This window comes from Cervus elaphus, chromosome 22 (genome assembly GCF_910594005.1).
Source record: "Cervus elaphus chromosome 22, mCerEla1.1, whole genome shotgun sequence".
Classification (NCBI taxonomy): domain Eukaryota; kingdom Metazoa; phylum Chordata; class Mammalia; order Artiodactyla; family Cervidae; genus Cervus; species Cervus elaphus.
In genome coordinates this window covers 57,917,945-57,945,446 of record NC_057836.1, presented here as the reverse complement: position 1 = coordinate 57,945,446, position 27,502 = coordinate 57,917,945, and the positions used below count along the sequence as shown (strand labels likewise).

The following is a 27,502-nucleotide window of genomic DNA, read 5'->3' as shown; positions in this document are numbered from 1 at the left end:
CAGAAGCTAACGGGTGCTGAGAAGAAAAGAAAACTTGTGACAATTTTGAGAGTGATCAAAGAAGGCCTCACTGAGGAGTTAACAGTTAAGTCATAAGCTTGAGAAGCTGAGGAATCAGACCTGGGGATATCTGAGGGCAGAACGTTCTAGGACGAAGTGAACCACTGGTGCCAAGACCCTTGGGTGGAAGCATGCCAATGTGGGAGGGAGTGAGGGGGAGAAAAGTAAGGTCACAGGGAACCTCTTCTTGGTGGGCCTTAGAGGTCACTCCAAGGACACTGGTGTATGCTCTAGGTGATGGGGGAGTCTTGGACAGGGGTGTGACATGAGATAACTTATATTTCAAAAGGGATAGCTTATCTTTTAAAAGGGGTCCTCTGGTTCTTTTGTTGAGAGTGGCAAGGGTAGAGATGGGGAGACTGGTTAGGGGGTGGTCGGAGTGATTCAGAAAGAGATGGTAGGTCTTAGAACACAGTGGAATGGAAGTGGTGAGTAGATCTGGGGAGAGATGGTGGCGCTCCAGACATTTTCTGAATGGGGAGCCTCCAGGTTTGTTGTGAATTTGCCTTGGGGCTTGAGATGAAATAAGTCAAGGATGATACCAGCTTGTGGTCTGAGCAACTGGAAAAATAGAACCACTCTTTAATAAGATGAGGAAAGACTATTAAAGGAGTAGGTTTAGGGAGGAAAGATTAGGAAATCAGTTGGGAACATGCTAAGTGTGAGATGTCCATTAAATGCCCAGCAGAGGAGACCAGTGGATAAATGAGCCTGGACTTCAAGAGAGATGGGGCCAGAGATAGAAATTTGGGAGCCACCAGCATGTAGACACTTAGACCCATGCGACTAGATGAGATCATCAAGGGTGTGAATGTGTTACTGAACTGGGTTCTTGGACTCTTTAATCAATAGGAATTGATAAGGGACAGGATGAAATTCAGGCAAGGCTTCACTGGGACTTATGCTACAGCACAAAGGAATGAGAAGTAATAGGTTCCCTTCCTCAGTCTCCTACTGACAGGGGAGCCAGTTTCTGAAATTGGGCGTGAGATCAGGTCAGCGTGCTGGCAGGGGAATCACCGAGGCTGTCTCCCCGTGCCCCGGCGGTTCTATGTGCAGTACCCGGCTTTTGCTCCAGGCCCCAGAGATGGCAGATGTGTTTTGGCCTTTGTGTATCTTATTGTTCATGATTTGCCCCAACTGTGCATGCACACAGTTGTTTTTAATCCCTTATAGTTTCTCTGTATTCTATTGCTGGAGGAGACGTTTGTCCAGATGCGAGTATTCCAGTAAAGGGTCCCAGGTTCCAGCCTGTCTCAAATGTTAGTTAAGAAGAAAAGAGAGGCAGTCTAAGGGTTGTGCCTTGGGACTTTCAAATATTAAGAGTTTGAGTTGACGAGGATGAATTAGCAAAGAGGGCTAAGAAGGAGGGGTCAGTAGGTTGGTAAAGGACCTGTAAGCCAAGTGAAGAAAGTATTACAAGGAGGAAGGAGTTAGCAACCGGGTCAAATGTTGTTGAAAATTTGTGAGATAAAGGCTAAAAATTGAACACTAGATTTATTTTAGTGAAGATCCTTGGGGTGAAATAATTGGGGAAAAGTCTGCTTTAAGCAGGTTTAAGAGAGAATGGGGAACAATGAAAATAGAACTTTTTGAGGACTTTTATTATAAAATGGAGCAGAGAGATAGGATGGTGGCTTGAAGGGAAAGAAGGGTCAAGAGAAAGCGTTTAAAAAATTTTTTTAAGAAATTTAGATATAGTCTCTGTGCTATACTTTATAGTTTCAGAACTTATTTGTCTTTTAATTGACATTTGTACCTTTGGGTCACCGTCACCCGTTTTGCCCACCACCCTGCAACTCTGCCTTTGGCAACCACCAGTCTCTTCTCTGTTTGAGTTCGATTTTTTTAGATTCCAAATGTATGTGAGATCATTCACTGTTTGCCTTTGTCTGTCTGATCAGGGCTTATCTATGTTGTCACAAATGGTAGGGTTTCCTTCTTTTTTATGGCTCTGAGTAATATTCCACTGGGTAAATACCACATTCTCTCCATCCATTCATTTGTTGATGGACCCTTAAGTTGTTTCCATGTCCTGGCTATTGTAACTAATGCTGCAATGAACACAAAATTTTTGATGATTTTTAAAAATAGAAAAAAAAGCAAAACAAAACGTTGACTCAGCAGAGGGAAAAACTGGTGACTGGGAGGAGAGAGGAGAATTGCTGGAGTGATGACCTTGCAGTGCAGATGGCAGGGGGACTGGGGGCTGTGTGGGTCTTGGGGTAGGGGCTTGCAGGAAATCCATTTGGGGTCCTGCCATTTATTCCCATTGAAGTAGGAAGCAAGGTCATCAGCCCTGAAAGGTGGATAAGAGGCAATTTCCACTCCTTTTTTTTTCCTTCACCTAGTAGCCAATTAACCATTCTCCAATCACTTCTACCGTTGGGATTTCCCGTGTCCCTCCCTCGTTCCCACTGCTCCCACCTTAGTCAAGTTCAAATCATACTATGTCGGTGTTGTAACCTCACAACCTCTCAGCCATCACCCTCTTTCTATTGCAGCCTGCTGTGCATACAACTGCTGGCTCACGCTTCCTAAAATATGAATCTCTTTCTGCCGGGGTCTTACTCAAAACGCTTTCTTGGCTGCCCATTAAAGAGGATGAAGGCCACATATGCAGTGAGGGCTTTAGGCCTCTGGAAACCCTTCTTGGTTCAAAAGGACTGGCTGTGTCATCTCACTGTGCCTTGCATTGCCACTCTAATCCTGATTCCACCCTCTCCTGTGCAAGCTGGTTCTGTGACCCAAGGGACGCTGAGACTTCTCTATGCCTGATTCTCCTCATCTGTAAAAGGAGGATATAATGGGACATACCTCTTACGAGTGTTGCTAGAATTCAATGAGACTGTCACAGTGTTTATTTAGAATAGTTACTCAGCTATTCTTTTTGAGATTTTTTCGATGTGGACCATTTTTAAAGTCTTTTTTGAATTTGTTGCAATAATCCTTCTGTTTTAAGTTTTGGCTTTTTAGCATGTGGACTCTTAGTTCCCTGATCAAGGATTGAACCCCCAGCCCCTGCATTGGAAGGGGAAGTCTTAACCAGTGGACCTCCAGGGACGTCCCAGATTCAGCTCTGCTCATTCTATCTGAGACCCCTTCCCTTACTTCCTGATAATCTTCCCTGTTCTCTAAGACACAGCTGGCATGCCTTTTCCCCCCAAGAACTGTTTCTTGCTCATCCTTTCCTTCCTGCACTGATCTCTCTTCTTTCTCTCCATCCTTTTGGCCTGTCCCAGACACTCATAAAGGGTGGATTTCTTGAGGGCAAAGGTCATGCCTCTTAAGCTGTTACAGCCCTGTTCCCTAGCAAGTTGCTGGACTCTCACGACTTCAGATTTGACAGGGGTTATTTGACCTGTTCAATTCGTTGAAGGGGTAAATCTGTTTGTCGTTCAGTCTGAAGCCTGTGTGTCCTCACTCCCATGTGCTTGCTTCATGGCGTATGCAGCTGGTCTGCAGCCTAATTCATGGGTCTCTCCAGAGACCTCACGGCAGCTCTGCCAACATCTGCCCTTCTGGCCACTTTTCAGGATGGCTTTTCAGTTCCATACCCGTTTATGGCTTCATCTTCTTTTCCTCTGCTTTCTCCAGTGTGAGAAAGCTGTCTTTTCCTTCTCTTAAGAGAGCAGTTGCCCATCTCCAAGCTTCTTTGTTTCCTCCTTTCGTCTCTTTCCCAAGGCACCTTGGCTTTGAAGAGGGTGCTGAAAAGGAGCAGATTATTTCATCTTTTATGATCAGCAAAGGAAAAAGTAGGAGGCTTCATAAGGAAAATTGGCAAGATCTAAAGTTATTTGCATTTCATACGAATCAAAAGTTTTCTGTTTTTTTTCTTTTTTTAAAAAGAACTGTCAAATAAAACAAGAAAAAAAAATTGATCTGAACATTGAAACACCTGCTGCAGACCTGGGGGCTTTGAATTTAGCAGCTTTAGTTTGGGCTCAAGAAATTCTCTGAATTAGAAAGGCTTTTGCTTCTCCTTGGCTTGCTGCAACATTTCATTTCTAACGTCACTCTTCCCTTTCCTTTCAGAATACAGCAGAGCCAAAGAGCTCCTCTGCGTGCCTGTGGACGTGACAGACACTCTGAGATGTTTTAGAGAGACCTTGGAAAAATCCAAATATCACAACAGATCAATCCGGCACAGCAGAAAGTTGCTTTCGTTATTTCTCGCACAGACACAAGGTGAAATACAGTCGTTAGTCTCTCCTATGCACCTGCGGGAATGGGTTCTGGGACCCCCTGTGGATACCAAACTCCGTGGAGGCGCATGTCCCTTACAGTCAGCTCCCCCCTGCCTGGTATCCACGGCTCTGCATCTCCAGAAACAGAGGGCTGACTGTGCTTGCTCTGTGTTCCTATCTCTTTATTTCCACAGGGTACCACCCTGTGGGTCTACCTTGTTCTGCAGTAGGTTCCTCCTTCCCCCACTTGCATGCCCGCTTTCAGCTGCCTTTCGCTTTTTCCTTCTTGTCCAGTGGATCACATTTCTGTTTCCCACACTTGATTCCAACCAAAGCACTGCCTCACTCATCTGCTTGTATGCCTTCTGAGTTTACTCCCTTGAGTGGAGTAAATAGGAAAGCAGTGTTAATGTTTGATTCCATACCTCTGTGTCCTTACTGTTTGCTTTGCAAGTGTGGTGCTATAGTCTTCTTTTATTTTCATAGTAGATGAATTGATTCGTACAGAATTAACTACAGTCTTTTACCAAAGCACTACTTTATCAATGTCAAACAAATAGATGCATTTTAATATACACACCAGTAAAATTCCTTATTAATACCATAGATTTTTATCTTAGCTTTAAAAAAAAAGATATTCATTATGTTTGGTTACTTTACACTTGTATTCTCCCTTCTCAAAGTCTGTTGATTTGTAAGCTCAGTCAAAGCAGGGCTTCAAGTGGTTAACCTCAGAGAGAAAAAGGATACTCAAATGTAGGTTAAGAAATCCCAAATTACCTACATTTAGGTAATCTAAAATCCTAATTTATGTTTATAACCCTTACTGTTCAAATTTATCAGAATAATAAAATTACATTTATTTTAATAAACTTAAAATAATAGTATTTTAAAGTTATTAATAATAGATTTAAATTTAGCATCTAAGATGCTAATATTCTCTGAACTGATTTTTTTTTTTATTAGTTGAAGGCTAATTACTTTACAATATTGTAGTGGTTTTTGTCATACACTGACATGAATCAGCCATGGATTTACATGTGTTCCCCATCCCAATCCCCACTCCCGCCTCCCTCTCCATCCCATCCCTCTGGGTCTTCCCAGTGCACCAGCCCTGAGCACTTGTCTCATGCATCCAACCTGGGCTGGTGATCTGTTTCACCCTTGATAATATACATGTTTCAATGCTCTTCTCTCAGAACATCCCACCCTTGCCTTCTCCCACAGAGTCCAAAAGTCTGTTCTGTACATCTGTGTCTCTTTTTCTGTTTTGCATATAGGGTTATCATTACCATCTTTTTAAATTCCATATATATGCGTTAGTATACTGTATTGGTCTTTATCTTTCTGGCTTACTTCACTCTGTATAATGGGCTCCAGTTTCATCCATCTCGTTAGAACTGATTCAAATGAATTCTTTTTAATGGCTGAGTAATATTCCATGGTGTATATGTACCATAGCTTCCTTATCCATTCGTCTGCTGATGGGCATCTAGGTTGCTTCCATGTCCTGGCAATTATAAATAGTGCTGCGATGAACATTGGGGTGCACATGTCTCTTTCAGATCTGGTTTCCTCGGTGTGTATGCCCAGGAGTGGGATTGCTGGGTCATATGGCAGTTCTATTTCCAGTTTTTTAAGGAATCTCGACACTTGAGCTGATATTTTAGAAATTAAATCAATTATTTTTTTTTACAACTACTGACAGAAGTTTACCTATGTATATAATATATGTATATATGTATGTATATATGTATATATATAAAGTATGTATGTATGCATGTATGAATGCCTATATGTGTCGTTGTCGCTCCCCTTCTCCCCCTAAAAAGCACTTGTTATGATATGTACCCACAGATTTTGGTTGTATTGTCCACAGACACACTTTACATTAAATTAGCCCTCCATATCATGTTTTTGAGCTTCCCTTGGCTCAAATGGTAAAGAATCCGCCTGTAATGCGGGAGACCTCGGTTCGATCCCTGGGTTTGAAAGGTCCCGTGGAGGAGGGCATGGCAACCCACTCCAGTATTCTCGCCTGGAGAATGTCTATGGACAGGGAAGCCTGGTGGGCTATAGTCCATGGGGTCTCAAAAAGTGGGACACAGCTGAGCGACTGAGCACAGCATGTCGTGTTTAGGCTCCTTTGGTTATGGTGCATGCTAACAGTGGGGAAGGGCGTAGATACAGTTCCTAAGGATGGTTTACACCACTTCATTCTGAATCTCACCTAGTAGTAATACTAAGATACCCTCAGAAGTTTATCTCCAGTCCTTGGCTGTAGACCTAAATCCATTTTAGCTTCTCTCTCCCTCAGGTTTTTAACTCCTTCCCCTAGAATATTTTCCCCTTTCTTTTCCCTGTGTGTTCTCTGACCTTACACAGACACAGATTCTTTCCTATTTCTTCCCCTCAGGTCAGAACTACCTGTACGTTGCACCTATGCCAGAGGTCTCTGCCCCAGAGGCAAACTAACATCTTACTGTTGGAAACTCTTTTAAAAAAGTAAACTCAAACTGCGCAACTTCTCCCCCTCCGCCCCCCACCCCAATCCCCAGGAGGAGCAAAGCATTATCTCAAACTTTGCTTTCCACCAAACTGCCCTCCATCCTATTCCTTCTGAGGTAACGTGAGTGTAGAGCACGTTGACGCAACAGACCCTTCAGAAGGCTCTTCAGAAGGCAACAGAGCCCCTCGAACTATAAATGAGGCTCAACTCTGTGTAAGCCCTTCCTTCTCCCTTTCTATTTCTCCTAGTTTTTCCCTCCTCATAAACTTCCCTTCTTTCTCCATTTGTAAGCTTCTTTTTAAATTTTCCTGTGAATTTAGGAGACAAAGGAGGAGTGAACAATTTGAAATTTTCTCCTGGGAAGGTGGAGTTCTCCCTGGGGACGGAAGAGATGCACATGCCGACGCCCCCCGACCTTTCTCAGGAGCACTTCCGAGTCTTCAGCTCAGTGGAGAAGAGCGGGCTTCCCTCCTCACAACTTGGACTCGTGATTTCTTCTTATTATGAAACTATCAGTAAGGTTTATTCATTATATGTTCACTTTCAATATGATCTGCCACATTAATGTTGAGATTGCATTTGGTCTTGAAATGATACCTTTTTTAATATTTTTTTATTGACATATAGTTGATTTACAATATTGTGTTAGTTTCATCTGTATAGCAAAGTGATTTGGTTATATATATATGTGTATATATTTTCAGATTATTCTACATTGTAGGTTATTACAAGATATTGAATATAGTTCCCTGTGCTGTACAGTAACTGAAATGTCATCTGTAGAAGTGTGATGAAAGAGCTTGAACATAGAGTCTATTCATCACACCCTTGTCGGCAGTAACAGAGCAGTGAGGAGACAGGCCGCTGCCAACCCCCTCCCATGGTCGTCTCCAGCCTAGCTGTTGCCATTGCGAGATTCTAGGTGCCCTCCCACTTACCCCGTTTTAACTGAATCTGTGACCTGTTTGTTGAGATGTGGCCACTGTTACGTGCTTTTGCTTTGCCCCGGCTGGTTCCATTTTCCTGGTCTTTCCACTTGATTTGGCTTTTCTACAAATTCAGCAGTATAAATTCAACATGTTGTAGACCCAATGTTCCCCTTTTTTATAACAGAAAATATTCCCCCTTTAGTGCCTGAAATAAACTTTGTATTAATATACTCTGCCTATACACATTATACATAAATATGAAAATAAATATAAATAAATATATATATATAAAATAAATATGAAGTTCTAAATATCAATTGAAGGGTAAATGAAATGAAATCACTTTTTAATAAAAGAATCTATTTGTTAATATGTAAGAGGTTAGGTGGGCTTCCCAGGTGGCCCAGTGATAAAGAACCTGCCTGCCAATGCAGGAGATGTGGGTTCAGTCCCTGGGTTGGGAAGATCGCCTGGAGAAGGACATGGCAACCCACTGCAGTCTCCTTGCCTGGAGAATTACACAGACAGAGAAGGCTGGTGGGCTGCAGTCCATGGAGCTGCAGAGTCAGACACGACTGAGCGACTGAAAGACAACAGTCGCAGCAAGAGCTTAGGCGCTGGAGGCACAGAGCAGCGGTCAGATGCTCAGACATGGTGCGCACGGCATATAGGGTGCATGGGAAGATGGCAGCTGCAGACGCAGACTGATACAAGCGTGTTATACCGGTGACCCAGGTACTGTTAGCGCTGTTAATTTTGGTGCCATGATGTTCTAAAGTGGCAAATGTAGGGCCTTCTGAACAAAAACAAAATATTACGGGGATTGCATTTCTAGAAAAGTGCACAGTTTGAAAACATGCAAAAATACCCTTTCTATGTATAAAATGAAGTTAGATGTTAGACTCAGATAATTGTCTACAGGTTTCTCATCTTTTTCCTCCCTGTGGGGGAAGGTTCTGTGCATTGCAGGCCCCCCAGTGCCAGGTCCTCACTGAGGAAACACTAGCAGTTGCCCCATTGTGACAAATAACAACCCCCTTCCTCAGATTTCTAAAACACCCACTAGCCAACGGTGCTGCCCTCAGTAGGAACCAGTGCCATGTTAGATGGGTGTTTTTTTGGCTGCACACCCTGGAATGCATGCATTCCTCAGAAAGCAACAACAAATTCAGGTGACAGTAAAGCTGTGCTTTTCTGCATTTGGGGGAGGGAAGACTCTGATATGCTGCCCTCTTGTCACATCTCTGACCCAAACCAAACCATTCAGGCCTTCCCGTCTGCTGTAGGGCAGTGTTCGCATTTTCCCCTTGGCATTCAGATGCCTCAGTAACCTCACCACTACTGCTCCTCAGCCTCCCCCAAAACCACATTCTGGCCACACGTGACATTTCTGTGTTTTATACCCAGTCCCGTCTCCCTGCTGTGCTTTTCCTGGACTCTTTCTCCTTCACCACCTTGACCTGCCTCACTCTTACTCTATCTGCTTTATTCACGTTTCCTACCTGTTAGATCCAATCTTGTTTCCTCCCTCTTAGATCCACTTTCCTACTCCCTAACATTCAAACAGAACATCGTTTGTTCTCTATGGCTATATCATGTGACATTTAGAGGGTCTATTAATGTCAAGTTTGCTTATCTACACAGTCAAGGTATAAAGCAATTTAAAATATTCTTGCATATATAAAGGAAATATTTTACAGGGACTGACATTTGTTCTTTCGCTTGATTAAAAATACAGATGTTCTTCAAACCAGCAATCAAAGAAGTCTTAATGTGCAGGCATTGCATGAACTTGGAAATCTTCTCATCTTCGCACAAAAGAAAAGGTAGCTTATTTACTGACTAGTAAAACCAGGAGAACTCTGTTCACTTGAAAAATGTTTAACTATTGTGAGAAAATGCACCATCTTTCGTAAATTTTAGTTCTTGGATAATATTCCATTGCTGTGTTTTAGTCATCAAATGCTACTGGAGAGAAATGGTTATGAGCAATAAATGGCACAGATCCATTCTCTAACATTTTGATGAAAATGTTTATTCAATGCATTTTCCTTCCTTTTTGAAACATAAATTTAACAATACAGATCTCATGCTGCCCGATGCCCCGTTTCTGTTTCAGGGCTGCTTTTAAGTGTTGGAGTCAGGCTCTGGATAATATTTTCAGAAAAGAAGATGTGCTCCATACATGGAAGGAGCTTGGCAGCTCGCTCACCAATGCCACTGATGGCCAGTCACCTCCAGGTTCCAAAGACTACAGTGAGGAGCTCCTGTCCAAAGGCGGCATCTGGGGGTGTTTGCAGGGAGCGGTGATATCAGCAAAGATAGCACAGTGCGTGTGACGCTGGAGCCGTCTGTGTGGGACCTGGGGCCTTCCTTGGTGGGCCACCCCCCGGGCCACGTGGGGTGCCTCCCACACACGGGGTTCGGGGCAGCTGCTTTCATGTCCTGTGGCCTCTTACACGCTTCACTTGTTTGGGGCAGCTCCGTTCATGCCCTGTGGCCTCTTACACGCTTCACTTGTTGGCGCTGTTGCTTGTTCAAGGCCGTCCCCTCCCCCTGTAGCCTGGCCACCTCTGGGATGCGAGCACAGCATGGGCACAGGTCTTTGCTTTGTTCACACTGTCTCCCACTGCCCAGCACGGAGACGGCATTCAGTAACTGTTTGCGGAATGAATGACCGAGTGGATGAACAGTTGGTAGGTGAGCAAGAATAACAGCGTGGAGGCAGGCCAACTGAGGCTTAATTTAAGAGCCTTCTAATAACGCTGGGCGTCCCCCAGCAAGTTACTCATCCTCTCTGAGCCCACTATTCTCATCTGTAAACCATGGTGACAGAAATCACATGACATACCGTATTCATTTGCTAGTACAGACTCGTGATGGAATACCATTGTGTGAGAGACTTACCGTCTCACAGTCTCGGAGTCTTGACATCTGAGATTGAGCTGTTGCCAGGGTGGCTTCTTCCGAGGCCTCTCCCCTGCTCGTAGGTAACTCTTCTCAGCCTCTTCTCACAGGGTCTTCCTTTCTGGGTGTGTCTGTGTCCTAAGCTTCTCCTCCTGTAAGGACACCTCTCATATGGGATGACGGCCTACCCTAATGACTTCGTTTTAACCTGATCACTTCTTTAAAGACCCCATTTCTTAGTCACATTCTGAGGTTACTAGGGGTTAGGATTTCAACTTAGGAAATTTGGGTGTGCAGAGGGGCTTATGTGTCAGTGGCTCAGTCGTGTCTGACTCCTTGTGATGCCATGGACTGTAGCCCGCCAGGCTTCTCTGTCCGTGGGATTCCCAGGCAAGAATACTGGAGTGGGTTCCTACTTCCTTCTCCAGGGGATCTTCCTGCTCTGGGGATTGAACATGGGTCTCCTGCGTTGGCAGGCAGATTCTTTACCACTGAGCCACCAGGGAAGACCCAGTGGGGCATATAATCAAGCCCATAACACAGACGGTATTAGTTTCCTCTTGATGGTGCAGCAAATTCCACAAAGTTCAGTGGCCTGAAACAATACTGATTTATTGTCTTACGGTTATGGAGGGCAGAGGTCCTAAAATCCAAGAGTTGGCAGGGCTGAGCTTCCTCCAGAGGTTCTGGGGGTGAATCTGTTGTTGCCTGTCTCATCTTCCCGAGGCCTCCTGCATTCTTCATCTTCTGTCTTCAGGACCCACAGACTTTCATCTTCCTTTCTGTCAGTATGCTTCTATCCTCACATCTTCTCTGACTCTGACTCTCCTATCTTTCTCTTAAAGGACCATGGTGATTACACTGAACCCACGTGGATAATTTAGTAGAACTTTCCCTCCCATCTCAGGGCCCTTAATTTAATAACATCTGCAGGTTTTTGTTTTTTTTTCCACTGCATCATATAACTGGAAGGAGCTTAGTTTCCCGACCAGATCATAGATTGAACCCTGGCTCTCAGCAATGAAAGTGTAGAGTCCTAACTGTGGGACACCAGGGAATTCCCTTCTTTTTTTTTTTGCCACATGAGCAACTTACGCATGGGTTTAGGGAATTAGGATGCTGGTATCGTTGGGCAGCCATTTTTCAGCCTGCCACACGTGGCATATGTCGAAGTCTTATCACAGTGCCTTATGTCTACTTAGGACTCACAGATATCTTAAATATTGGATTAATGTGAAGAACATAAAAAGTATGAAGAGAGCAGAGGTACAGCTTTCCGTTATCTCTGTCGTTACAGTATAAGGCATGATAGGCAAAATATCTGCACAGTATTGTGAGCTGTAGAGAAAATTTTTAAAAACAGTAACTTGTCTTAGTTCACGATCACATTGTTTTCAGAGAATTAGCATTTGGGCAAGGGAAGTATGGAATTACCATTTTAAAAGTATAAAACGTTCAAAGATTTTTTTTTAAAACTCTGTCGTTTGATTTTTCTTTTGCTCTCCTGAGAAGGAACTCTTCCTTTCACACACATACACACACACACACACACACACACACACAGTCCCCTTACAAGTCTGAGTTTATAACTTAGTAGCACTTGGCAGCAGAGAACAGAAAAGCTGAGAAAGGTTCCCAGCTTGAAAAGAACAGCTTACAGCATTCCTGCCTGAGGACACCTTAGCCAGAGGTCTCTGGGCCTCTGAAGTTGTTACTTAGTGAACAGAAAGTCATTTCCTGGGTTACCCAGCTGAAAGTCTGACTTCACAGGCTCTGTGGTACTCCAGGGGTTTTGGCTATTCTTGGAGACTCCCTGAGGAGAAGAAACTTTTCTCTCCCACCGCTCAGCAGGGAAAGCACCTCACAAAGAAGCTGAACTCAGACTGGTGGTATTAATACAGTGAAGTCCACTGGTGTTAAAATAAGACTTAGGAGAAGGTAATGTGGTTTATAGTCACAAATGCGAGTTTCAAGACCCGTATAAAGAAAACTCAGACTCTACTAAGGGACATAAAATGAGACAGTAATAAGCACAGAGTTACCTCAATCTTTGGTGGAAAGATTTAATATCATAAATGGATCCATAATTTGCTGGTGAGGAAATACAGTGTTTCAGTCTATGAGAAGAAATTAGTTAATTGTGCTCATCAAAAAACTTTAAAATTGTGCACCTCCTTTCCCCCAAAATTCCACTTCTAGGGATTTATCCACTGGAAGTAATAGGACAAGTGCTCAAAAATGTAGGTACAACAATGTGTGTTTCAACAATGGAAAAAAACCAAATGGAGATGAATATTTTAATACTCTGGTACATGTGTCTGATAAAAATATTAAAGTTCTGTAAAATAATTATATAACTGATTATGTTCAATAATAGAAAATTTGTTTATAAAAATATATATTGCATAATTTCAGTCTTAATGTGAATGTGCATCTGTATAATTATATATAGAAGGAAATCTAGAAGGAAATTGACTGAAATGTTACTAGTAATCATGTTTAGGTGGTAGCATTATTGGTGAATTTTCATTTTATTTTTTCCTGTCTTTCAGTGTTTTAAATCTTACATGAGAATGTAGCACTTTTAGAATTAAAAATTAAAATTTTAACTTTTAATTAAATTAAAGGCTACTTTAATTTTGAATTAAGATCTATGAATATTAGAGTTGTATTTATGTAAAAATATTCTTGGAACATTATCTCTGAATCAGTTTCTTTTTCTTAGATTTATTCAGACATTGGACGTTGAAAAGAGAACCAACTGTTGCCTTTTATCAGCATTACTCTTTCAGGTAACACTTCATATATATTGTTCTGTAGTAGCACAGCCATTTAATTAGTAAAAATTTTTAAAAATGCAGTGGTTTATTACATTCATAAAACTGACATTAGGAAAATAACATGAACCTTGATTAAATATCCTACGCCCATCTTCCCTTTGATGACTGAACCCCTGTGGCATTTTTACCTTTAGTATTCAGCAGAGTCAGTTTTCTCGTGTTCACTATAGATGGAGAAGTTTTGCAGAAAAGGAAACTGAGTCTTCTGTCCTTCTTTGATGGAGCAGTGAAGCCAGTCTGATTGAGTCTAAAGGGTTGCCCTGCCTCATCTTGAAATAAACTTTGCTTAATTGCATGATGTAAAATATGCCATATAATGCAAGCCAAAAATAAGTTGAAGACTACAGAAGTAGAGTGTCTGCAGTTCTTAGTCTGATTTTACTGAAGAAGAAAGGAGCTTTTATCCAAAATGTAAGACATTCTGAGATTCAGGAATGTAGCCAGGGGCTTCTGCAATCTCCTAGAGGTCCTGTTTACTTTGAAGGATGGAATACCCTTGTTCTGTGTATCAGAGAGTCTGATAGCTTATGAAATCTGGGTATATAAGATCTTTGAGACAGGTTTCTTGGAGTATATGGCCAGAATTTTTAGTTTTCTTATGTTTCATACACCCCTTGCCAGTGCTTCAAAGGGACGAGGAGGAAGAGGCAAGGATGCAGAGGGAATGATAATCCGAATCAGATTTCTTCTGTTGCATCCTTTACTTTCTCCTGATATTCCTCGTTCTTGAAGATAATGCTATTTATGTTTTAGAAAATAAGTAATTTTTTTGCTTAAATGTGGACAGCATTTCTTAGTAATTTGACACCTAAAATAAAAATTAGCTCTGGGATTTATTTTAAAAACCTGTTCATTCTTTTCATGATTTTAAAGCAAATTTGTGAAACTAAAAATTAAACAATTGCATAATATTTTAGACTAGGTATCTTATAAGTTTAATGAACAGTCTGATTAAAGTTATTCCTGATACATGCATTAAAATAATTTGATGATGCATTTGTCATCAAGAAATGTCACTGTTTAAGATAACATAAGAAGCACTCCTAAATGTACAATTTGGTTTTGTGTATTCATCTTGTTTCTGAATGTCTGGCACAATGTTGGTCATATAAATTGTATTCAGAAAGACTGGTCAGATTAAACCAATTACCTTTTCACTTAATTCAGTTAAAAATTTAGAATCACCTCTGCTTGATTTAGACTTCTGAAGTATGTTTTCCCTTCCTCTACTTGTAGGTTGGTAGAGTGGAGAAAACATAGATTTTTGAGTCAAGTAGACACGTCTGAATATTCGTTTTGCCAGCATTAACTGGGTGACCTCAGAGAAGTTAATCGCTTCAGCCTCAATTGTATCACTTGTGAGATAAGTCTTCCTCCTAGGGGTGGGTTAAGTGAGGATGAAATGAGATAATATTTATGAGGAATAAACTAAGAGTGCCTAACACAAAGTCAACTCTCAACAAATGATAAAATAATGTTAATTGCTTCTTAAGATAATAAGTATCCAACTGCCATGGAGTTTAAAAGGCCCATTGTCAGTGATAAAGCATTTGGAACCTATAGTGATGAGAATATAAATAAGTAACTTTCATTGATGCTTTCAAACTGTGGTGTTAGAGAAGACTTTTGAGAGTCCCTTGGATAGCAAGGGGATCAAACCAGTCCATCCTAAAGGAAATCAACCCTGAATATTCACTGGAAGGACTTAAGCTCCAGTATTCTGGCCACCTGTTGTGAAGAACTGACTCATTGGAAAAGGCCCTGATGCTGGGAAAAATTGAGGGCAGGAGGAGAAGAGGGTGACAGGATGAGATGGTTGGATGGCATCACTGACAATGGATCTGAGTTTGACCAAACTCCAGGAGATGGTGAAGGACAGGGAAGCTTGGTGTGCTGCAGTCCTTGGGGTCACAAAGTGGTGGACACTGCTTAGCAACTGATCAACAACAAACAACCCTTTATTATGGGGTACAGTGTGCTAGGCAGCACAGAGCACTTTGGGAAGGAATGCACTTATTCCCCATATCCTTTAAATGCTTATCTCTCTTGTTGTTCCAAATACAAGTTCCAGCTGGTCATTTCACCTTTTTCGAACTCAGGGTCTGCTTAGAACCACACTGCCACATCCTAAAGCTGAACGTTGCTACGCTCAATATGAAATCACTCAGCTTCTCCCAGGCATCGAGCTCTTCTCAGACAGATACCGGGCTGACATCTGCTCCGTCATTGCAAGTCTGTATTACGTCATCCGTGAGCTGCACTTTGCTAAGCAAAATCTAGTAGTAAGTGATTTGCAAAATCAACAAATCTTAATTCACTTAATTCACCCCACTTATATTGTAATTCACCCCACTTATATTGTACTTTTTACTTGGCAGGGTTAAATTTTACTATTGCTCTTGTGATCAATTCTTGTTTAACTTTTAAACTCTATTTTCAGGATTCTGTCAGACATCTATACTTCAAAATAAAATAATTAATGTTCTTTCTTTACCATCACTATTTGCATGCCATTTTGGATACAATAGCCAGGTCTATTTGATTTGGTTCTCTCTTTTTTTAACTCTATTATTTATCGTTTTTTCCCCCTTAAGATATGGTGAAATTGACTAGAATGTTTAACTGGTCTGGAACACGGAAATCTAGCGCACTTATAACTTCACTTTATTGTCATGAAGGAATATCAGTATCAAAACTATGGGAGTATTTCTTTATTGAGACAAACTTATCTTTGTGTCTGTCTCATCTCTTCTATTTTAAGGGCACATCTAAGTGATAAACAGATTCTAAATATGAAATTAAAGACAGACACTTCTTAATATCCTAAGAAATTAAAAGGCCCAAATGAAAACTCATTTCCTTTGGGAAAATAAGTCACAAATCATAAATTTGAAGTTGATTTCATTTTAGACATAAATTAGTATTTTCTGTTGGTCTTTCCTCCTTTATCTTAGTTTTTCTTTTCTCTTCCTCTGTGCTGTTTCCTCTACTGTTGTCTGTCTTTTCCCACTGTGTTTGCTTCTTAACATCTGTTCTTTCTTTCTTTCTGCTTCTTCCCCTTTCCTCTATAATTTTAATACTTACCTTATTTTTTTCTCCTACGTTATTTTCTGTTCTCTTGTTCTAAATTAACTCTCTCCTTGTTTTGAAAAGATTTATTGTCCCCTGAAATTAGTTATTAAATTATAATGTCATGTGTTAACGCGAGAAGGTTGATACATGCTTGTAATACTTGGCAGATTTGGCACACACAAAAAAAATGTTTATTAGCAAAAAATAACAAAAGCAGTGTTCCTCTCATTGTTAAGGGGATTCATTTCTGGATTTAGAAAATAGTTTTACCTATTCCCTGGGTAACCTTTAGCTGCCTAGTCCTATTCATATATAATACATATCATTGCACTGGAAAAGAAATGAGACTTTTTTCTCTGAAGCTTAAGAAATTGAGAACATTTTTCTGAATAATTGAGCTGTTGGCAGCAATAAAATGGTGTGTTTTTATTTCTCACTAAAGAAAAGACAATCTCAAAGGTGATAGCCAACTCTTATGGTTTTGTACTGCATTAATTGTAGAAAAAGGTATTGTTATGTTTGTAGAGCATCATTATAGAAAAATATATTGTGTTATGTTTGAAATCATTTAAGACCAGTTCTAATCCTCTGTAAAAGCTGTTGCTATTAGCAGCTGCCATTTGACTGACAATGAGAGATTCCTTAGCTGAACTTGCAAGATGTAAACAGTTTCCATTTTGTATTACACTACCTTCTAGAAGTACCTAAGGAGATTGCTATAATACGTAAAATTTACCAAGCGACCCCTTGCTGTGGAATCATGGGAAATAGTTTGCTAAATAATAAGGATCCAAGTCCATATTCTTGCTCCATCTCCCTTTGATGGGGCAGGACCCAGCTGCAGGGAGTGAACTTCAGTTTTAAGTTGCAGTTAGGAGCTGTTCAAAAGTCCAGGCAAAACTATCCCTCAACACCCACCTTTAGCTGGATCATGCTTAGGTCAGCTGAAAAATTGGTAGTCTACAAGCTTTTACATATATCTATGGGACATCAAGAAGACTTGAACTTTGGGCTTAATTCTAGGAAAATAAAAATATTATGTGAAGAGTAAACTTGAGTTTTGAGCAGCAGAATATATGTTCTGTGATGGCAAGGACTTAGATTTTTTCCTCGTTCAACAATGTCTGACATTCATATGACAGGCATGTTATACTTTTTTTGCTGATAGAGATATTTCAATTGAAGACAATAGCAGTTGACATTGAGATGAATACATAGGAGCTATTAGGGGACATGGATGTGATTTGTTTTAAATTCTGCATTTATTTGATAGCTTATTTGCTAGAATGTTTCCACAGGCTTCAGTAATTCATATATATATGTTGAATTAATTTTTTTCAAGAAAGATGATTAACTTGAGTTTTATTTTTCCATGCTTATGGAAATGTGAAACCTAGGTTTGAGTACCAAGTGGCATCTACTTGGAACTATAAGTCACTGATAGCACTTTGAAGTTTTGATAAAATAGTGAAGCATATGCTAGGCAGATCATTTCACTTATACCAAATAGTACAGTCTTTTAATATATAAAAAATAAATCATGATTTTGTACATCTCTTGCATTAATATTTGGATAAATTGTATTGTTGGATTGTTAACTTGATAACATATGTTTCAAAACAAAGAATGTTTTTCTCTTGGTAGATTCTGCCTCTTCTTGCATTGTACCAATATTTTGTTTCTGTAATTTGCCAAGACCTAGTCAAAAATCTGGAAGCAAGAATCCTCAAGGTATGTTTCAAGCTTTTAAGACATGTGGTATTTTTCAACTATTGAAGATATCATCTTAAATTACTTTGGTTCTAATACTCATAATCATAAACTGATAGTAATACATGGTGTTGAACTGATGTTAAAAAGCTTACGCAGCATTATCATAAAGTGTAAGAAAGAGCTGGGTAGAAAGCTTAAATCATTTGATGCTTTGTTTTGTTGTTGTTCAGTCCCTAAGTCGTGTCCAACTCTTCTGCTACCCCATGGACTGTAGCGCGCCAGGCTCCTCTGTCCATGGGATTTTCTGGGCAATTTTATGCTCGGGCCCACAGTAAGTGAGGAACAGCTACCCCTAGTAACAGGCTAACCTAACAACATTCAGTCCAGAAATCACCATTTCTGAATGACTGGTTTCTCATGAAGACTAATGAGTCATTTTCCAAAGTTTGTGAGTTGTTTTGCTAAGGATCTTTTGTATATCATGGTGCACAAGAGTTTTTCATGGCATAGGTAGTTGAAGTGATAAAATTCACAAATACTAAATTACAACTAATTATGTAACCTGTAGAAGTCAGGAGGCTCTTTACCTTCAAGATTCATGTGTAGTTGGCTTGAGCCCCATGTAGAGTGCAGAATGTCAAGCATCTCCTTTTCTCTGTTTTTTTCCCTGGTCACCGATTATCAGAGGCTTCCACTTATGTTGAATTTGTTTTGTACCTGGATCCTCTCAATAGCCAGCAAATTTGCTCCCTGTCCTGCACTTCCTCATCTCTAATACGGAATCCAACCCTATTCCATATTTTACACACACACACACACACACATTGCATTCACCTAAGGTCTTTATTTCTATATCAGATTTTACTGAAAATTGGGAACATAAGGCAAGTTTGTTGTTGTTTTTAGTTGCTGAGTCATGTCTGATTCTTTTGTGACTGCAGGGACAGTAGCCCACCTGGCTCCTCTGTCCACGGGATTTCCCAGGAAGAATACTGGAGTTGGTTGCTATTTCCTTCTCCAGAGAATCTTCCTGACCCAGAGATCAAGCCCACGTCTCCTACATTGGCAGGCATGTTCTTTACCATGGAGTCTCTAGGGAGGCACTTGCAAGTTAGAATATTTGGCATCTCTGAGTTTAAAATATTTCATGCTGGTAAATTCTCCACAACACACTCTAAAAAAATAAAAAAAGCCTTGGTTTGTAGCATTTGCAATTTCCATGGGATAAATACTCCCACTGCAGTTGACTTCAGCCTGCCAATTAGGCATTACTGAACATGGGGTTGGGACAAGATGTGCACGTTCAGTTGGGGGTGAGTGGCACCAACACTCCCTTGGCTGAGCTGTCCTTCTCCTTTTTTGGAAAAACCCTCCTTCCTCAGATCCTTTAAATGTTGTAACAAGGGAAAATAAGATTTTCCTTTGAGCTGCTCTCTCTAGGACCCAACCTGTGAGCCTGTGTTTTCAGACCAAATAGTCTATCACATCCTATTTCTTAATAAAGATAATACATTCTCTAAGAGAAGTTCTGGTGCTCTTAAGATAATACATTTTAACCTTGGAATAAGTAATTGGTTTTCAGCCATGAATTCTGAGTTACTGAACTCTTTAAGAGTTCTCTTGCTTTTGAATTTCAATAACACTGTTTAAAAAGCTGCATACAACTTTTCTTTCTCTGTTTTTAAGATAGTACTCTCTTCAAAACTGAAAAATTCTTGAGGCTAGGGCATGTGTCTTATTCATCTTTTGGTTCCCTATAGTGTCTTGAGTAGTAAATTCATATACTTGATATTCAGTAGTTAATTATTAAATTGAATTTAAAGTCTTTAGACATATATCACGTGCCTACTGTCCACTCTCCTTGGTGTTCAGTGGGAGCTCATAAAGAAGATACTTGGTAAATGTTTACTGCTTTATCTCTGAAGCAACATTCATCGAATATCTCCTGATAAAGGCACCATTAGTAACTCTGGTCGAAAAAAATGTAACCCATGGCCCTTGCTAGTAAGAAAGTGAAAACGGGGAAGAGAGATAGGGCATTATGTGTGTACCTCCCAGCTGATCATTTGCAGATGAGTGTGATGAACACCCTTTCCAGGAGCTTGAAAGAGGGGGACAGGGCTTTGGGTCTTTTGGCTTTACCAAGTACACGGGTAAGATTTAGGTTTGAAAAGAGTGAATCAGTTCTAATGAGATGGATAAAACTGGAGCCCATTATACAGAGTGAAGTAAGCCAGAAAGATAAAGAACATTACAGCATACTAACACATATATATGGAATTTAGAAAGATGGTAACGATAACCCTATATGCAAAACAGAAAAAGAGACACAGAAGTACAGAACAGACTTTTGAACTCTGTGGGAGAAGGTGAGGGTGGGATATTTCGAAAGAACAGCATGTATATTATCTATGGTGAAACAGATCACCAGCCCAGGTGGGATGCATGAGACAAGTGCTCGGGCCTGGTGCACTGGGAAGACCCAGAGGAATCGGGTGGAGAGGGAGGTGGGAGGGGGGATCGGGATGGGGAATACGTGTAACTCTATGGCTGATTCATATCAATGTATGACAAAACCCACTGCAATGTTGTGAAGTGATTAGCCTCCAACTAATAAAAAAAAAAAAAAAAGAAAAGAAAAGAGCAGAACTGACTGAGCAGGAGAGGGAAGAAGGGAGCATTGTCGGCCGACAACCGTGTGAAGGGTGCAGAGGTGAGAAAGTGTTGGCTTGTTTTAGGGGGCTGAGGGGGCTTGGTTAGACTGGAATGGGGGTCTTGAGTAGGCAAGTTGGAGAAGATGGCATGAGGACACCAGAGGCCCAGGATGTGGAGGAGACGGTGGGTCCAGTCTTGGACTCCAAGCTGAGACGTAATGTGGAGGGTGAGCAGTGAGAGAAAGGAGGAGGTGTGGAGTCAGAGTGGGGTGTCGCCAGGAGACAAGAAGCATGGCAGGCTTGCAGTGATCATCAGGACCATGTCAGAAGGAGGTCAGAAGGGCACTGAAAGAATCTGCAACAAAGGTTTTGATTGTGACTATTTTTTATTGGATTGTTAGTACTTGGTAACTCTTTTTGTTCTAGAGTAGGTTAAAAGTCAGTGAAGAACTATGGAGAGTCTCTTGTAGTCTTGGGCTGAGAGGGGTAACTCATGACACCGTTTTGATCAGGAGAAGGATGAGATCAGATGTATCTGGTAGGGGTGTCAGGAGTAGAGTGAGATGAGACTAGGATCTTATTGGCATAGCATGACTGGAAACTCAACTATAGCATTGCCAGAATCCATGAAAAGGGGCAATTGTTGCATCAGACAGAAGAAGGAATGACAGCCCCTGTGAGTAATTTGTCTGACCTTCCTGAACTAAACTGGGGTCAGTGAGTGGGAAAAGAGAAAAGTCACAGTCAGGAAACAGTAAGCAGTGATGCTTTCTGAGAAATCAAACAGCAGTAAATCACACTGTTAAGTCTCTACCAGTGCTCTAATGTCTTTCAGGGAAAGCTTTAAGACCTCTTTATGATCAACTTGTCCGGCTTCCTAAAAGAGGTATCACTCTCAAAACATCCAGCATTCCTGGGAAGGGTACCAATAGTTCTGTATTTGTGTGACTGAATGGTTGATTTATGGGTGGTTCTTTTTTCCACCTGGCTTGTTTATGTTCACAGTGTTTCTGAAAATACATGTCTATTATTATCACCATGGCTTTTTCAAATGGTCAGATTCATTTGATAAACTGAACCAGAGGTAGCCTGAACAGTTACAAGTGGTCCATGTACAGCAATCTCACATTCAAGACCAGAGGAGACTGACCTCACACAGATATGGGGAAATGTTTCCTCTAAGGAGCAGAGAGTTCAGTCACCTCCCTAATGCCTGCTTTGGTATTATATGACACCAGGGAGATTGGAGCCCAAAGTGTTTTAGGCAAGAGCCAAAGTGTGCAACTCAATAGACAAGCCATTTTCTCTTCATTAAAAATATTCTCCTGACTTTGTGTGTTTTATTTTTATGTTCTTGTCACATCCTATTTCCTTCTAACTCACCTTCTTTTTATTTCTTTAAAATTGGTACACTCTTGAGTTCCTAAGATAATATAAAGGAAAGGAAAGTAAGATGAGTATACGTGTCAAGGATAAATTGGGTTTTGTTTTAGATATATGTCACCTTCATCCAAGTGTGTGTTTTACCCCCTGCTCCCAGTTTACTATTTTCTGTCCTCTGTGAAGTCACTTGTTGCTGTTCAGTGGCTAAGTTGTGTCTGACTCTTTGCAGTTCTATGGACCGCAGCACACCAGTCTTCCCTATCCTTCACTATCTCCCAGAGTTTGCTCAAACTCATGTCCATTGAGTCAATGATGCCATCCAACCATCTCATCCTCTGCCACCTTCTCCTTTTGCCTTCAGTCTTTCCCAGCATCAGGGTCTTTTCCAATGAGATGGCTTTTTGCATAGGTGGCCAAAGTATTGGCGCTCCAGCATCAGTCCTTCCAACAAATATTCAATGTTGATTTCCTTTTGGGTTGACTGATTTGATCTTGCTGTTCAAGGGACTCTGAAGAGTCTTCTCCAGCACCACAGTTTGAAAGCATGAATTCTTCAGTGCTCAGCCTTCTTTATGGTCCAGCTCTCACATCCATACATGACTACAACAAGAAGCATAGCTTTGACTAGATGGACCTTTGTTGGCAAAGTAATGTCTCTGCTTTCTAATATGCTGTCTCGGTTTTGTCATAGCTTTCCTTCCAAGGAGCAAGTGTCTTTTAATTTCATGGCTGCAGTCCCCATCCATAGTGATCTTGAAGCCCAACAAAATAAGGTCTGTCTCTGTTTCCACTTTCTCCCCGATTTGCCATGAAGTGATGGGACCAGATGCCATGATCTTAATTTTTTTGAATGCTGAGTTTTAAGTCAGCTTTTTCACTCTCCTCTTTCACCCTCATCAAGAGGCTCTTTAGTTCCTCTTCACTGTCTGCCATTAGAATGGTATCATCCTCTTATCTGAGGTTGTTGATGTGTCTTCTGGCAGTCTTGATCCCAGCTTGTGATTCACTAGATGTTTTTAAACATCAGTCAGGTACAGACCCTGCCCTGTTAACAACTCTTCAGTCACTTATCCTGCAGAGAATCAGATCCCGAGGCTCCACTCTGGTTGACTGGCCTCCACTCACACCTAGCTGCCAGCCCTCTCCTCCTCTCCCTAAGCTCCCACCACACAGGCTGTTCCCTGAACTCACCAGGACCCCGGGGTTGCTTCTGTCACCACATGACCTTTGTCTTCACGGTGCCCTCAGCAGATTTTCACATCTCCCTCCATCGTATCATTTCCCAAATATTCTCTTGAAAGTTTTCTTCTCAGAGAAGTCCCTCCTGATCACAATTTGAAACATAGTATTTTGTCAGTAACTTTTATGTCTTTTCACATTGGATATATCTTCATGTATCACTTAAATTTAGCTAATCATTTATACAGTGGATGTAACCTTCAAGATGGGTCTGTGCAGAAGAGAAGCTCAATATACATGTTGAACAAATGCATGTATTTGATCAGGATCTTTCCTTTTCTTCCTGTAATTTTCTTATGGAAAGTTTTGCTAGGTTGTATTCAAAACAAACCATGTACAATATATAGTTCCCAGTTGACTAATGCTGTTAAGTACATGTCTGTAAAATCGACAGTGTCCATTCACTGTGGATAAGAAAACGAACAGCTAATGCACTGTGGAATTCATCTCCTGGTTTGTTTGACATCACTCAGAGTGTTGGAGAAACCTGAAGTGTTTTGTTTTGTCTTTCTTGTGCATTTGTCTGGCTGCCTGGGGTCTCAGATGTGGGATGCAGAATCTTCCGCTGCAGCCTGCGGGCTTCTCTCTGATTGTGTTGCACGGGCTTCAGAGCGTGCCAGTTCAGTAGTTGTGGCAAATGGGCTAGTTGCCCTGTGGCATGTGGGCCCTTAATCCCCGACCAGGGATGGAGAGTCCCCTGTTTGGGAGGCGGCTTCTTAACCGTTGGGCCACCAGCAAAGTCCCTGTTTTGTCTTTGTTTGAAACCATAGTTTTTTATTGTTGTTCAGTAGCTCAGCAGTGTCTGACTCTTTGTGACCCCATGGACTGCAGCACGCCAGGCTTCCCGGTCCTTCACTGTCTCCTGGAGTTTGCTCAAACTCATGTCCATTGAGTCAGTGATGCCATCCAGCTGGCTCATGCCCTGCCATCCTGTTCTCCTCTTGCCCTCAGTCTTTCCTAGCATCAGTGTCTTTTCCGATGAGTCTTTTCCAATGAGTTGGTGACATCAGGTGGTCGAAGTATTAGCCATACTTTACCATGGAGACAAAAGGATGAAGTAAATTGTTTAAAATGCTTTCATGTCTTATTTCTTTAAATGTGTTTGCATCTGTTATTACTGATGAATGGCCATTGTCTTGAAAAGTCACTTGCTGTGATTCCCTGTTTCTTGGTCTGTGTCCACGTGAGCTGGCTTAGGCACAGACACGTGCATCTCCACAGCCGTGTTGTCTGAGTGTTAACTGATAACGCATCACCAGTATGAAGCAGACATCTTAGATCTCAGGAAGTTGATGATTTTCCTCTAAAATTTTAATTTTGTAAGTAAAACAAATGGTTTAATTTAGTATCTCTCTCTTGTTTTTGTTCCTTTAAAGATAGAAGTCCTTACAGATTTAGGATTCTTTTCCGAAGCCTTTCACGAGCTATCCCAGATATTTTATGCGAAAAACATGCCTTCTTCAGTACCCACTGGCTGTAAACCTACTGGAAAAATGAAGGTAAATCTGCCGATTTAATTCAAAGCTGTTTTTTAACCTTTTCAAGGTCATTTTGAAAACGACAGTCCTAAAATCTAGGAAATCCTTCCACTAATGGTATTTACAAGTCTCTGGCACTGCAGACTTCTTTTAAGGCTGATTATTGCGCTAATCGCTCAGTAGTGTCTGACTCTTTGCCACCCCATGGACTCCTCTGTCCATGACAGCCTCCTCTGTCATGGAATTCTCCAGTGAAGAGTACTGGAGTGAGTTGTCATGCCCTTCTCCAGGGGATCTTCCTGACCTAGGATCAGAGCTGGGTCTCCCGCATTGCAGGCAGATTCTTTACCACGTCAGCCACCATGATGAGAGCTAACCTCAGACATACACAAGGCTTCCTTTTTCTGAAATGGACGGGTGGGTGTCAAGACAGGGATGGGATTGTGGTCTGGGTGTAGGTTTTGACTGTGGAATTTTGACTCTGTGTTATCATGGAAAGTTTCAGGGGACATATTTATTAGCCACTGCCTCTTAGACCTTTGAATCTGAGCTTCTAATTTCTAATTAATATTTTTAGTCAAAACAGTCTCTCTTCAAGTTTTATTTGGATATTTTGCTTTACATATTAATACTTTATACCAAAAAGTTAAGCATATGTTCAAATTTCTTCTGATTTTTATGAGAAGAAAATGTTCTAGTTTGTCAAGCCTTATTGGACTGGGAGAGAGTTTTACCTGGCTTGCTTGATTGGCATTTATAAATTGCATAAGTGAAGCATCTTGAAAATGAATGTGTGTGTGAGTCGCTCAGTCGTGTCCGACTCTTTGTGACCCCATGGACTGTAGCCCGCCAGGCTCCTCCATCCATGAAATCTTCTAGGCAAGAGTACTGGAGTGGGTTGCCATTTCCTTCTCTGGGGGATCGTCTCCCAAATTGCGGGCAGGTTTCCCAGGGAATCCCAGGGACTGAATGCTGACCTTTAAATCAGAGTGAGCTATCATTTCCTCTGCTTTGGTGTCTGCAGTGGTCTGGGAATCACTGGGAGATCTTGCTTAGGCTGGGTATTTGGACGCTCATCCAGGGGCCAGCAGTAAAGGACACAGGAGGAGGGAACAAGTCAGTTTCCTAGGAGGGGCCCTGTGAGTGAGGAGTGAGACTGAGACACAACACATGCTGGTGGGATTCCCGTCTGGAGGACCTCAGAGAAACTGTGGGATGGCTGTACGTCTTGAAAAATGTTTGCAGAGGCTGACAGTATATTTACATTAATGCATGCATTACTTCCATGTGTCCACTAAAATGCTGCTGCTTTTTCTCAATATGACTGCTAAGGTGTTAATGTTTATTGTACTGAGGCAGCCTAAGAGGAAGTCTTCCCTCATGGCTCAGACAGTGAAGAATCTGCCTACCATGTGGAGACCCAGGTTTGATTCTTTCACTTTTCAGCCTAGGTGATAGAATATGTGTGTGTGGGTCTATACACCTACAGTTTCAACCAACCATGGTTCAAAATATTCAGAAAAAAATTCCAGAAGGTTCCAAAAGGTAAAATTTAAATTTGCTTGCTAGCAATTGCTTACATAACATTTACATTGTATTTACAGGTACTTACATAGCATTTACATTGAATTAGACATTATAAATAATCTAGAGATGATTTAAGGTGTATGGGAGGATATGCCTAAGATATGTGCAAATACTGAGCTATTTCATATAAGTACTTAAGCATTGCAGATTTTGGTAAAGGAGATTGGGGGATGAATCCTGGAAACAGTCCTCCACTGTATTTCTATCTAGCTAGCTGTCTATCTGGGAGTCTGTTGGGTTTTTTGGTTCATTTCCTATGGCCCAACTAACTCATCTTGTTACCTGGGTTAAATGATCAGTGTTTTCTTGTTTTTTCTCAAGCAACAACCTTTCCTTATTGTAAATAGTTTTGTTATTAAAATCATATTTTAATTCATTGGAAAATATTTATTGAATGCTGACTGAATATAGGCACTATTCCAGACATGGAGACAGAGCCATGGAAAGGTAAATGGAGTTCTTGCCTTCCTGAAGGCACATACCCACTGGGGAGTCTAGTGAGGAAGACAAATAATAAACATATTAAGCACATAACTATATGTCAGATGGTGACAGTGGTGTGAAGGATGGTCAAGTTGAGTTGAGGGGACAGGAAGTGGCCAGAGTGGTGGGCGGCTGTCTTATTGAGGGTGCTTTGGGAAATCTAATAAGGAGTGGAGGCTTTGAGGGAACAACCTTCCAAATAAGAGGAAGTACAAGAGGAAAGGCCTGGAAGATGTGCTTGTGGAAAATTAGGGAGGCCGTGTGAGGCTGGGCCATGTGAGCCCAGACTGGAGAGAAAGAGGAGGAGGACAGGGATGCGCCCAGGAGCTAGGTCATGCTGGGTCACACAGGGCTGGGTGAGGACTCGAGTTTGCTCTGAACAGGAGAAGTCTCGTAAAGCTTTGAGAGGACTGATGTGATAGTAGTGACTTTCACAGAACCACGTGCTTGCTATTTGGGGA

The 27,502-nt window shown here is 41.3% G+C and overlaps 1 protein-coding gene across 1 annotated transcript in view; it reads left to right on the top strand.

The window, feature by feature from the left end:
* Positions 1 to 27,502, top strand: part of CFAP54 (cilia and flagella associated protein 54) — a 294,432-nt gene that overhangs the window by 149,864 nt on the left and 117,066 nt on the right. The window contains exons 40-47 of the mRNA XM_043881586.1: positions 4,096 to 4,248; positions 7,077 to 7,271; positions 9,424 to 9,511; positions 9,805 to 10,014; positions 13,318 to 13,384; positions 15,532 to 15,714; positions 18,149 to 18,235; positions 24,870 to 24,992. Of these exons, the coding sequence (XP_043737521.1) occupies positions 4,096 to 4,248; positions 7,077 to 7,271; positions 9,424 to 9,511; positions 9,805 to 10,014; positions 13,318 to 13,384; positions 15,532 to 15,714; positions 18,149 to 18,235; positions 24,870 to 24,992 (1,106 nt within the window). The remainder of the gene's footprint in view (positions 1 to 4,095; positions 4,249 to 7,076; positions 7,272 to 9,423; positions 9,512 to 9,804; positions 10,015 to 13,317; positions 13,385 to 15,531; positions 15,715 to 18,148; positions 18,236 to 24,869; positions 24,993 to 27,502) is intronic.